The sequence below is a fragment of the Durio zibethinus genome, chromosome 5, assembly GCF_047325235.1.
Source record: "Durio zibethinus cultivar Kanyao isolate XHJ-2024 chromosome 5, ASM4732523v1, whole genome shotgun sequence".
NCBI lineage: Eukaryota > Viridiplantae > Streptophyta > Magnoliopsida > Malvales > Malvaceae > Durio > Durio zibethinus.
In genome coordinates, this window is record NC_143166.1 from 34,131,551 (window position 1) to 34,143,494 (window position 11,944).

General features: G+C 36.3%; 2 protein-coding genes and 1 pseudogene across 4 annotated transcripts; 2 read left to right on the forward strand and 1 right to left on the reverse strand.

Annotated features, from left to right (window-relative positions):
• Positions 1 to 2,560: 2,560 nt before the first annotated feature.
• Positions 2,561 to 5,403, forward strand: LOC111281465 (squalene monooxygenase SE1-like; annotated as a pseudogene). The gene is made up of 8 exons (XR_016342420.1): positions 2,561 to 2,889; positions 3,028 to 3,139; positions 3,224 to 3,398; positions 3,608 to 3,776; positions 3,860 to 4,078; positions 4,411 to 4,689; positions 4,898 to 5,176; positions 5,265 to 5,403. The product of XR_016342420.1 is annotated as a squalene monooxygenase SE1-like (transcript).
• Positions 5,404 to 5,787: 384 nt separating this feature from the next.
• On the reverse strand, positions 5,788 to 9,499 carry LOC111281466 (LL-diaminopimelate aminotransferase, chloroplastic-like). Its single transcript, XM_022869213.2, has 10 exons — positions 9,321 to 9,499; positions 9,092 to 9,168; positions 8,836 to 8,903; positions 8,486 to 8,602; positions 8,254 to 8,316; positions 7,914 to 8,018; positions 7,737 to 7,787; positions 6,817 to 7,137; positions 6,506 to 6,712; positions 5,788 to 6,344 (listed from the first exon to the last, which is right to left on the reverse strand). The coding sequence occupies exons 1-10, from the start codon at positions 9,401 to 9,403 to the stop codon at positions 6,051 to 6,053; spliced, it is 1,386 nt and encodes a 461-aa protein (XP_022724948.2). The 5' UTR covers positions 9,404 to 9,499; the 3' UTR covers positions 5,788 to 6,050.
• Positions 9,500 to 9,645: 146 nt separating this feature from the next.
• Positions 9,646 to 11,710, forward strand: LOC111281467 (uncharacterized). Of its 2 annotated transcripts, none has more exons than XM_022869214.2 (4): positions 9,646 to 9,786; positions 10,152 to 10,325; positions 10,773 to 11,037; positions 11,259 to 11,710. In XM_022869214.2, exons 2-4 carry the CDS (start codon positions 10,157 to 10,159, stop codon positions 11,575 to 11,577), a joined length of 753 nt encoding a protein of 250 aa, XP_022724949.1. In that variant the 5' UTR covers positions 9,646 to 9,786; positions 10,152 to 10,156; the 3' UTR covers positions 11,578 to 11,710. The 2 variants fall into 2 exon arrangements, with proteins under 2 accessions (XP_022724949.1, XP_022724950.1); XM_022869215.2 differs by lacking the exon at positions 9,646 to 9,786 and adding an exon at positions 9,906 to 10,020.
• Positions 11,711 to 11,944: the final 234 nt, after the last annotated feature.

The following is an 11,944-nucleotide window of genomic DNA, read 5'->3' on the forward strand; positions in this document are numbered from 1 at the left end:
AATGAAAAGACTACACGAGTTACTGTTAAGTGTGATGTTTCAACACCGACAGAAATTTCACAGGAAAGAGTCACAGATGGTGGAAATAAGCAAGAAACAGAACTTCAAGATATGAATGAGCCAACCACAGTTGGTGATGAGCCAGATGTAATTAGTTTTGAATAAGGGGAGCAATTATCTCTGTCTGAGAGTATTGAGCAGGAGGAACTACCTTCGACATCAAGTGATGTAGAGTATCAGCCTAGGAGATCTACTAGAGAGCACAGGTCATCTATCGGGTATCTAAGTTCAGATTTTATTTTAGTTACAAGTGAAGAAAAGCCAAAAAACTTCTAAGATATGTAGGCTACTTCGGATAAAGAGCATTGATTAAAAGCAACGAAAGAAGAGATAGAGTCATTACGAAAGAATGATACTTATGATCTTGTTAAACTTTCAAAAGGGAATAGGCCATTAAAGAATAAATGGGTGTTCAAGTTAAAAAAAGATGGTGATAAACTAGTGAGGTACAAAGTTCGATTGATAGTAAAAGGTTTTTCTCAGAAATTAGGCATTGATTTTAATGAGATCTTTGCTCCAGTTGTAAAGATGAGTTCTATTCGAGTGGTACTGGAATTAGCAGCTAGTTTGAATCTCGAGCTTGAACAACTTGATATTAAAACTGTATTTTTGCATGATGATTTATAGGAGGACATTTATATGAATCAACTTGAGGGTTTTGAAGTGAAAAAAAAAGAGCACTTAGTTTGTAAATTGAAGAAAAGCTTGTAGAGCTTGAAACAAGCTCCACGACAGTGGTATAAGAAGTTTGATTCTTTTATGGTGAGTCATAGCTATAAAAAAATAGCAACGAATCCTTGTGTGTATGTTAAACAATTCCCTAATGGTAACTTCATTATCTTATTATTATATGTTAATGATATGTTGATTATAGGACAAGATGCTAGTATAATTTACAGGTTAAAAGAACAATTGTCTAAGTCTTTTGATATAAAAAATTTAGGTCCAACAAAGTAGATTCTTGGTATGAACATTATTCGAGATAGGAGAGCTAGAAAGCTATGGTTGTCACAAAAAAAAGTATGTTAAACGAGTGCTTGGTAGATTCAACATGCAACATGCTAAATCAATTAGCAGTCCACTTGTCAACCATTTTCATCTAAGTAAGAAATCTTATCCAGTGTCTAAGGAAGAGCAACTAACTATATCTAGTATTCCTTATTCTTCTACAGTCGGTTCTTTAATATATCTTATAATTTGTACAAGACCTGACATTACTCATACAATTGGTGTAGTGAGCAGATTTCTTTCTAATCTGAGAAAAGTTCATTGGGAAGCAGTGAAATAGATTTTTAGATATTTAAGGGGTACCTTAAAAATGTGCTTGACTTATGAAGTTTCACAATCAGTTCTAGAAGGGTTTACTGATGCTGATATGGCAGATGATCTTGATGGTAAAAAATTTACTTCAGGGTATTTGTTCACTTTTACATGAGGAGCTGTATCTTGATAATCTAAGTTGTAAAAGTGTATTGCTTTGTCAACTACAAAGGCTGAGTATATTGCAGCAACCGAAGCATGTAAAAAAATACTTTGGATGAAACGTTTTCTTTTTGAATTGGGGTTGAATAAAAAAGAGTATATGATTTAAGTAAGAATGCCATGTACCATGCTAGAACAAAGCACATTGATGTTAAATATCATTGGTTACGTTCAGTAATTGAAGAACATCAGATGCTGTTGAAAAAAGTCCATACTGATAAGAATATAGCAGATATGTTAACTAAGATACTTCTCAAGAAAAAGCTTGAGCTTTACAGTAACTTGGTCGAAATGAGTTCCCTGACCAAGGTAAGTTTCAAATGAAACTGCTATGGTGATGAATTTCCTCCTAATGGGACTGAAGGGAGAAATTGTTAGAAAAATGGGGTCCAGCCCTATGTAAGTGATTTTGGACCAAGTAAAGGTCATGGGCCTTGATCTTTCATTTTACACAAAGCCCAGCTACTTAATAAAAAAGAGGTGAGGTTGTTTTAAGGGAGTGTCGAAAATCAAAGTAGAAAAAGAAGTAAAACTAGAAAAAGCAGAGAGAAAAAAGAGAAGGAAAAGTTGGTTGAACGGAAGTCGATCCGTGGTCCGATTAAGTTGGAACCTTGTCAGGAGGTTTATGATTAAGAGTTTTACATTCTGAAAGGTGAAGATCGGGTTTGAAGCTCTCTAGAAATAAATTCATGGTATATTTGTTGAGTCACTTATTTGGTGAGATTTTTTCAATTGTTTCTTTAGTTGTTGTTTAGCTCTAATTTTAGCTAGAGAAAAACTTTGTATAACTATTATTTGATAGTAAAAATTTTTCTTGTGATCCGTAATTTTTTTTTTATATTGAAATATTTTTCACGTAAATTTTGATGTGTTTTATTTTTTTTATATTTTTTAATAATTGATTGTTATATATTGATTTTATATTCTTGTGATAATTACTTCAGGCAACAAATTTCAATACTAGCTAACCGCCTTCTCAGCAGCTGCATACACGGAAAAGGAGTTTTATATAAAGGGGTAGAGCATAAAGAATAGTAGCCTCACCACCCCCTTTGATCCCGTTCTTCTTGATCATTAACTCCATATTTGATCTATATTGTTCTTAAATTAATGGCTTATCAGTTTATAGTTGGAGTTGGAGGAGCGATAGCTTCTCTTCTGGGGTTATTTTTCTTGTACTACAAGTCTTTATTAAGAGGACACAAGAAGACAAGAACAGCTTCTATGGAGTTTCCAAAGGAAAACTGTGTGAAGGAAACTGGAAATCGTGAGGTTGTTGGGACTACTGATATTATCATAGTTGGCGCTGGAGTTGCCGGTGCTGCTCTTGCCTATGCTCTTGGAAAGGTCCGAATATTTCTCTCTTTTCCCAGCATAGTTTCATCATCTTAATTTCTTCCTCGAGTTTCCATAAAAATCCTTGAAATTTTTATTAACTATGATAGGATTATGTACACTAACATTCTTTCTGCTTACATGTTGCAGGACGGACGTCGAGTGCGTGTGATCGAGAGGGACTTAAATGCGCCTGACACAATTGCTGGTGAAGGTCTAATGCCAGGGGGCTACCTCAAGTTGATTGAGTTAGGCCTTGAGGGTAAGCAAGAAATAAAACATTGGGACTCTTTTCTTCTTGTTCTTGTCTCTATTTCTTTTTTTACATTGGTTTCTGGCACTGCAGATTGTGTAGATGAGATTGACGCTCAGCGAATTTTGGGTTATGTTCTATACAAGGATGGAAAGGATGCCAAGGTATCTTTTCCTCTGGAAAAGTTTCAGTCCCATGTGGCTGGAAGAAACTTTCATCATGGTCGTTTTGTTCAAAGGTTGCGGGAGAAAGTTGCATCTCTTCACAAGTACTTATCTCCTTCGTTTCAATCATTCTTCAATTTCAACATAGGATGTTCTCAGAACATTTCTTTTGATTTGATTAAATGACTTGTGGCTGCTTACATTTGATCTGAAATTTACAAAATTTCTTGTGGTTTGTAAATTGTTGTACTGCATCTAATTATACCTTTTTCCACAACCTCCAAATTCATGTTCTTGTCATTTGATTATGTAGTGTAAGTCTAGGACAAGGGACAGTAACATCTCTGCTTGAAGAAAATGGGACTGTCAAAGGAGTGCACTACAAAAACAAGAGTGGTCAAGTGTTGACAGCATATGCTCCCCTCACCATTGTATGCGATGGTGGTTTCTCAAATTTGAGACACTCTCTCTGCTATCCTAAGGTGAAAATGCTTTGGAAATCTTTGCTTAATCTTCTTAAATTTTATGCTTTGAGAAAATATAAAGATCTTGATTATTTCTGCAGGTTGATGTCCCCTCGTATTTTGTTGGTTTGATTCTGAACAACTGTAAACTTCCGCATGCAAATTTTGGAGCTCTTATATTAGCAGATCCTTCACCTATCCTATTTTATCCCATTAGCAGCACTGAAATTCGTTGCTTGGTTGATGTACCTAGCCAAAATGTACCTTCAGTTTCCGATGGTGAAATGGCTCATTACTTGAAAACTCTGGTGGCTCCCAAGGTACCTGTGTCTTTCTTTTATCAATTCTATTGTCTTTATATTTATTAATTATAATAGTCACAAGAATTGAAAACTTCCCTTTTCATTTGGGGGATTTGAGAATTGAGATACTATCTGTAATGCAAAAGATGTTTCATGAAATTATTCTAAAATCAAATTGGCTAGTCCTTGTCAATAAATACGCATGCTTTTCTGAAATCAAACATCACTAGCTGTTTTCGCGAACCTGTTCTTATGATTTGCTTTCAATCCGCCTCTCCCGAAAATTTTAACACTGACACTTATTTGGTTGATTCTGCTGGCGAACAATATATATGACTTACACATTTCAGGTTCCTCCTGAACTGCAAACTGCCTTTATCTTTGCAATAGAGAAGAGGAATAACATAAGAACCATGCCAAATAGAATCATGGCTGCAGCTTCATGCCCGACTCCTGGTGCACTTTTGATGGGTGATGCATTCAACATGCGGCATCCTATAACTGGCGGGGGAATGACTGTTGCACTATCTGATGTTGTTGTACTGAGGGATCTTCTAAGACCTTTGCACAATCTATATGATGCATACGCGGTTTGCAAATATCTTGAATCTTTTTATACTTTGAGGAAGGTAAGCTAGATAGATATATTCCTGCCTAATAAATTTGCCATTGATGTTCTATACACATTTTGAAAGTGAATGACAATGGAAAAAACTCCGAATTAAGTAAATGACTAATTAATTAATATAGAAAACAAAAGAATGAGGGCAACTTCACTTAGTTGCATCAGGAACTGAAGAATTTTGCACTAACTGGAGGTTTTGGTCGTGTCTGCAGCCAATGGCGTCTACAATAAATACATTGGCTAACCTCCTACACAAGGTATTCAGTGCCTCATCTGATCCAGCAATGGAGGATATCCAACAGGCATGTTTCGGCTATTTGAGGATTGGAGGCGTATTTACAGATGGACTATCAGCTCTGCTCTCTGGTCTATACCCTCGTCCTTTAAGCTTAGCATTTCATTGCTTTGCCATAGCAATATATGGTGTTGGCCGATTGTTACTACCATTTCCTTCTCCCAAACGCATGTGGACTGGGGCTAAATTGATTTGGGTCGGTATCTCTATTAAACATTTTCTTACAGTGATTTTCCTTTACCAATTCTTATGTGTTACGTCTTCTATATTTGTTGTTGTTTCAGGTTGCATCAGGCATCCTTTTCCCCCTTATAAAGTCTGAAGGAGTGAGACAAATGTTTTTCCCTCTAACTGTGCCAGCATATTACAGAACTCCCCCCCTTTAGGACAAGGATACAAGAGAGATTTCCGACATACATTGAGAGAAAAGTCATTAGAAAATTTCGTGTCTGTTACTAGTTTGCAACTCCTTAAGAAAGTTACAGGAAAGATCTCATATCAACAGAGATCAAACTTTCTGCAATCTTTCTTCAAACCATTACAATGGTAGCTACCTATTTGTTAATAAGAAATCCAGTATGCAAAATCAAGATCCAAGTTAGACAATTAATAATCTTAGTGAATGAATTTTTAGGTCAAATCAGTTCCTGTTTCAATAATGTAGAATCACACCCAAATTTAGTTTCCATGGTTTTGAAAAACCAGGAAACTGCTACAAGCCTACGATGACTATGGCTATAGGCTTTCCAAGTTAGTCTAGACTTATTCTGCTTTGATTGCTCAAAAATATGCAAATCTTGGGGTCAGTTTTGCATGACTCAGAATAAGGTTGCTTCGAACAACCTTTCCATTAACTTATTAAATAAATAAAGGCCAGAGTTCCATAGATAAAACTAATTTTACTTTCACAAGACAAACTCTCCGCATTTCTGGCATTTTCTAAACATGGAATCCAATGAGATATCATGATCAATGTTCCTCAAAGAAAAGAGAACACAAAGCATAAAGCAGCTGGTCTTTCATCTCAGGTCCAAAACCAAGACACGCTAGACCAGTCAAATGCTCTTGATTCAATTGTAAAGCTGCTTGAATCTTCGGCAGGCTTCCAAGACATTCTCTGTGTGACCAAATGCACTGACCCTGATGAAACCTTCACCGCCAGGTCCAAAACCAGTTCCAGGCGTAGTAACAATGTGGGTCTTCTCCAGGATCTCACTAAACACATCCCATGAGTTTCGGCCAGGAAAGTGAACCCACACATATGGTGCATTCTTTCCTCCATACACTTTAAACCCAAGAGAGTTAAATGTCTCTACTATAATTTTGGTATTTTCTTTGTAGAAGCCAATCACCTCTTGCATAGCCTGCAAGGAAACAAAATCCAAAAATCAGAGTGCTGGCATCCAGAAACTCTGATGTATATGAAATTTTCAGAATATTACAAACTTGGTGAAGTGAACCAGAAAACGTTCGGATATGTCCTCTCTTGCACATTTTGACAATAAAGCCAGGCAAGGACACTAACCTCAAGCCCTTCAGGTGAAAGGCAAGCCAAGCCACCAGCTTGGGCAATGTTAGATGCACCATTAAAGCAAGTACAAACAATACGGTTGAAGTCCTTGGCTACAGGAAATCCATCTGAAAATAGAAGCTGTTTTGGAACAACAGTCCAACCAAGACGAACTCCAGTAAACCCAGCATACTTGCTAAAGGAAGCTGTTTCAATTGCGACCTAAGATAATAATAAGTAAATTTACACATCAAGCATACAATTATTTTTTACCACTCTGGATAACAAGCACTAGTTAAAGAAGAAATCATTAACTCCAGAAATACCTCTTTTGCTCCAGGAATTTCAAAGATAGAACGTGGGTTATCCTCTGACATATACATGGCATATGCAGAATCATAGACAATGATAGACCCATTCTCCCTAGCAAACTGAACCAATCGGGTCAATTGCTCTCTTGTTGCAGCAGCACCAGAAGGATTGTTTGGTGAACAGAAAAATATGATATCTGTTCTAGCAACAGTGGACAAATCAGGAAAGAATCCATTCTCTGGTGTACACCTCATGTACTCAATATTTGCATACTTCTCAACATCCTTTTGAAACTGTCCAGTCTGACCCATGATAACACTGGAATCTACATAAGCCTGCATAGAATAGCAAATAATTACAAAGACACAAGAAAGCCATTTTTTTTCTTTTGCAGCTAAGTGCTTTACTCTTCCCCCCACTCCATTATTTGTTTCTTTATCTTTTCTTTTCCATCCATTTCAATCTGAAAATAACCTCTGCATTTATACTTGGAAAACCACCTACCAACAGAATGTGGAAGCAGGTGCTAACACCATCCACCAGTTGGGGACGGCAGAAAAGCCCTTAGCTTTCTTTACTATCTGGTATTTTGGTCATTGTTCCCAGGACCCAACAGAACTAACACACCTAACCTATTAAGTTGTAAAAATCTAAAGGTATCTGAATTAATTTGTCCTAGTTTTAATGGGGTAAAGTGAGTGATAGCATGTTTTAAATAGAGGGAGACTGAAGTAGGTTAATCGGAATTTCACAGACCGACCTCCCTTCCAAATAAACAAACTGAAAATTTGTTGGTTGAAGCTTCATACCACAAAGGACCAGAGCAACCCAACATAATCATTTGACATAAGAAGATGATAAAAATAGATTGAAAAAGATTGACACATTAAAACAACAAAGAAAAGTCGTTCTACTTGATTTGAATATGAATTACCGGGTATGATGGGTCTTGCACTGCCATTGTAACATTAGATCCAAAAACAACCTAGCCCAAAGTGAAAGCAAAACCACCAAGATTAATTCTGATAGACAAGTTAACATACTAAGAATCAATTACTTCAAGCAAAGTAATGCAAATTACTTGCAAAGAAATCTCATAATTAAATCAAACCTGAAGGCGTGATATGTCACATTTAGCACCATCTGAGACAAATAGATCATCTTCCTCAATGCCAAAGTCACTATAAAATACTGAATTAAGTGCTGCTCTCAGTGCCTGCAGACATTAACATTTAGGTTGTGTCTTCAATCATGGTATTTGACATCTAAAATACAATGAAATACCTGTGAATAATAGTAGTGGACTTATTTGTTATCCCAACTCAATCCACTTTGTGCCGTTAGTTTATAGTTAACAAATAAGCATCAGCAATTTGCTACCACCCCACTCCCACCTATTTATGCATCTACTAGTGATAAAATATCTATAAAGAGTCAAAACTACAACATACTTTTTCACCTTGTTCGGCTCCATAACCACTGTAACCCTCCAGTGTAGACAAAGCATGAGATCTCTGTCAAATAGAAAATAATTCAAATGGATATCAGCTTAATCTCTTATATTCATCCATCAATTCAAGCACTACTCAGAAACATAAATGCTTAGTAACAGATTTCCTACAAAGTAGGCTTGAAGAAAATTTGATGATTGCCCAAAAAGTACAAGAATAATGGAATATGTACCTTAGCCATTGCAGAAGTAATAACATCTGGAATAGGTTCTGTAGTATCACCAATTCCAAGGCTTATCACTTGTGCATTTGGGTATTTCAGCAAGTGTGCAGCCCTTCTTCTGGCAACCTATTACATAAACCATTAAAAGAAAGTACTCTCAACAGCACATAAATAAAAGTTTGTAAAACCGACTGCGCAAAATTTGTCTTACTGGAAAAAAACAAAAAAGAAGCATACAGTCAAAACTGAAGCACTTCTGAAACAGGATATGACAAACATAATCTATATCTCAAGGGAAAAAGTTTATGCATAACACCAATAGCAACAAAGACAAGCATTACAAATAATGTGCAACAGACCTCTGGAAACAGGTAACCAGCTTGAAGCTTGGCTATGTTTTCATTGCGAGAAACCTTAGTTTTGTAAGCTTCAAAACAGACAACAACCAGCATAGCACCATTTAGTCATAAAATTCTTGAAATTTAAAAGGATTAATAGAAAGTAGAAATACCATTATCAGCTCAACTTTAAGTTTTCATATTCCCAAAATTTATTGCAATAATGATAAAAAAAAGGCACTAATAAATAGGGGAAAAGAAGAAAAAGAATAAGCACCAGTCCGCTGTTCTTGAGGAGTGGCAACACATTTGAATACATTGATGCCTTTCACTGGAACTGAAACAATATGGGTTCTGCTCATTATCCCAAAAAACAAAACCCAAAAACTCAAAACTGTAAAAACTAAGAACTTTGTTCAATTGAAATAGTAAAAAGAACGAGAATTGACAATTTTTTCTCAACATCCAAACAGAGCCAAGAAATTTGAAAGGAGAAAAAAAAGTACCTTGAATTGAAACTTGTTGCAGCTAAGAAAGCAGAGGAAGATGAAGAAATCATTGAAGTTGATAGACTGTTCATCAGAGACATTATTTTTTTTTTTTGTCAAAATACTGGAAACCAAAAATTGTGATGGCTTTTCTACGGCCAAAGCCAAAGAATAAACCCTAGCCATTTGTCTTCGGCTCAACGTAGTCAAAATAAATTACTTGCAGTCATCTTTTGTCACGTCATGTGGGACCATTACTTTGTCTTGTTATTATCCGACGTGGCATGCACCCAATCCACCCGAAAAAGGACAAACAACATTACGACCTAATTAAAAAGGTAGACTTTACGAAAAAGGCAACGCCGCAATCACCCAACTTTGAAAGAGAGTTAGGATTAGGGTTTTCGATTCCAAAGGGGAAACGGTTTTGCTTCAATTGAATCAATTTCTACTTTGGTATCGCATAGGTTCATCCATTAATTGGGTAATTCTTCTCTTATTCTTTTTTATATGTATTTTTCTGAGCAATCTTATCGTCTATTCTAATGTCGGCTTCGGGGAAATTATATTCCTTTTTACGTATCCTTTTCGAGAAGTTTAATGTGAACTGCTGTTGTGTTCCTTGGGATTTGGGGATATTAAAAAGGGAACAAATTTTGATTTTGTGTGGTTTTTGGTTCATAATTGTTCAAATTTGAGTTCATCAGTTTTCACATTGGTAAATTCATGGTGGATTTTATTAGAAATCATCTTTTTAAAGATTTTCTGTTGGTGATTTTAAAATTATCGATGTGTTTCAACGCAAATTGCATCTGTTAACGTATCTGGTTCTGAATATGTTTTTTGCAGCTTAGATGGATCTGGAAACAGAAAACAGGATAGCTGCTATTCTTTTAAAAGAAGCAGCTGAACTGAGACGACAAGCAGACAGGGAAGCTGTTCATGTTTATCTTCAGCAGCCAAAAGTAAGGGGCCGGCCAAATTCACGGTTCCTTACTGCAACTGTACTCGGTGTACAGCAAGGTTTGTTATTCTGTTTTTCTTCTTTTTGATTCTAGATTTAAGTGCTTTTCAATTGATGGTTGGTCCGCTCCTTCTTTGCTTGCAAAGAAGTTCTCGAGCAAGGTTAGTTTGCTAAGAACACTGGCTGCTTTTATATATTCCAATTTGGAGTGGTGAAAGAAGAACAGAGGGCTTTTAGGTACCTAGAAGGAGTGTTAGAAGATGAAAATGTATCTTATTAGATGGCCTGTGAAGCTAAAGTTGGTACACATGCATCCAAGAAAATAGAAAATAATAAGGAAATAGGTCTGTTACATTGAATTTGGAAGTATCTTTTGCATCCACAATAAGCTCTGTAGATATATGAACAGAATTTTGCAATTGTTATAGATGTTTCTCTTGTAAATTTCGTAGATTTTGTTGCTAACGTGTATGATGTCTATCTGTTTCTTTTCCCCTCTTTTTCAGCAAATAGAGCTGTTGAAGTGAATGAGATGTGGCGAGTTCGACAAAAGGAGCTGGAGCTAAATGATAGGCTAAAAGGAACATCAAAAAACGATAGCAGGCATAACAGGAGTCATGGGGACATTAGCAACCCCTCCAGAAGCAAAAGTAGGAGGCATGAGAGCAATGTTAGTGCTTCATGCTTATCAAGCAAGAGAGTGGCAGAGAGTTATTCAAGGGAAGATGAAGGTCTAAGAGATGAAGCGGTTGAGGAATTTCTTCAGTCAAGGTTTGTACCTCCAACCAGCTGAAATTTTTCTTCCACATTTTTATATGAAAAACTGTTGTGTTGGGGAAGTATTTGTTGTTTGACATGAGTCGCTTTGCACTGTCGCATGTGTTTGCATTTGCAGTCACCCCGTAGTGTATATATGTTATTCTTATTTTAATTAGAAAAAAGTTCACTGGTAAAAATTTATCAGCTGACATGAACCTGTTTTATGATGACAGGGTGAAGCGCGGTCGAGGTTCTATAGGTTCAAGGATGGATGAAACAGGACCTTACCTACCCACAAATTCTGACTCTCTAGAGAAGCTGTCAACAATCCCCATTGCAAGGGAACATCGTGTCGTGTTGGGTCCTGAGAAGCCTTTTTTACTGAAGTCGGATGAATCTTCTGATGAGGAGCTTCATGAGCATAGACGGAAGAAAGAAAAGGGCCACTGTGAGAGCTCAGACAAGAAGCACAGTAGGAAGCAGAAATCTAAAGAAAAATCTAGAGATAAGAAAAAGAAGAGGAAGGATGAGAAAAGGAAACATCGCAAGTGAGTAATCCAAGGGTTTTACTGTAAGTTAGTTTTGTCAATCTATGTGCTACTAATAATTTATCAGTTGTAACTTGTAAAGAGGTCGTTTCTGATTCCATGATGAATATATGCTTAAACGCTAATGTTGAGTTTTCCTTGCGTTGATCCTCATTTTCCAGTAAACATAATAATTCGTTTTATACTAGAGGAGATAATAATTCACGTATTTATGTAATAATTCGTGTCAAAACATCTATCAAATTTATATGTGATTATTGTTCGGATTATCATGTTTAGACTTAGCAGATGTATTTTATATTGAGTAGAGTAATCTCTTTGAACTTCTGGCATAACACTAGTGTTTCAAATTGATGCAATGCTCCTAAATG

Bases quoted from the DNA above. Each gene is read 5' to 3' on its own strand.
- LOC111281467 (XM_022869214.2), top strand. From the start codon at position 10,157: ATGGATCTGGAAACAGAAAACAGGATAGCTGCTATTCTTTTAAAAGAA. The intron at 10,326-10,772 runs GTTTGTTATTCT...CCTCTTTTTCAG, and splicing joins TGTACTCGGTGTACAGCAAG to CAAATAGAGCTGTTGAAGTG. The intron at 11,038-11,258 runs GTTTGTACCTCC...TTATGATGACAG, and splicing joins GAGGAATTTCTTCAGTCAAG to GGTGAAGCGCGGTCGAGGTT.
- LOC111281466 (XM_022869213.2), bottom strand. From the start codon at position 9,403: ATGTCTCTGATGAACAGTCTATCAACTTCAATGATTTCTTCATCTTCC. The intron at 7,788-7,913 runs GTTTGATTTAAT...ACTTTGGGCTAG, and splicing joins GTGACATATCACGCCTTCAG to GTTGTTTTTGGATCTAATGT. The intron at 6,345-6,505 runs GTTAGTGTCCTT...GTTTCCTTGCAG, and splicing joins TTTCACCTGAAGGGCTTGAG to GCTATGCAAGAGGTGATTGG.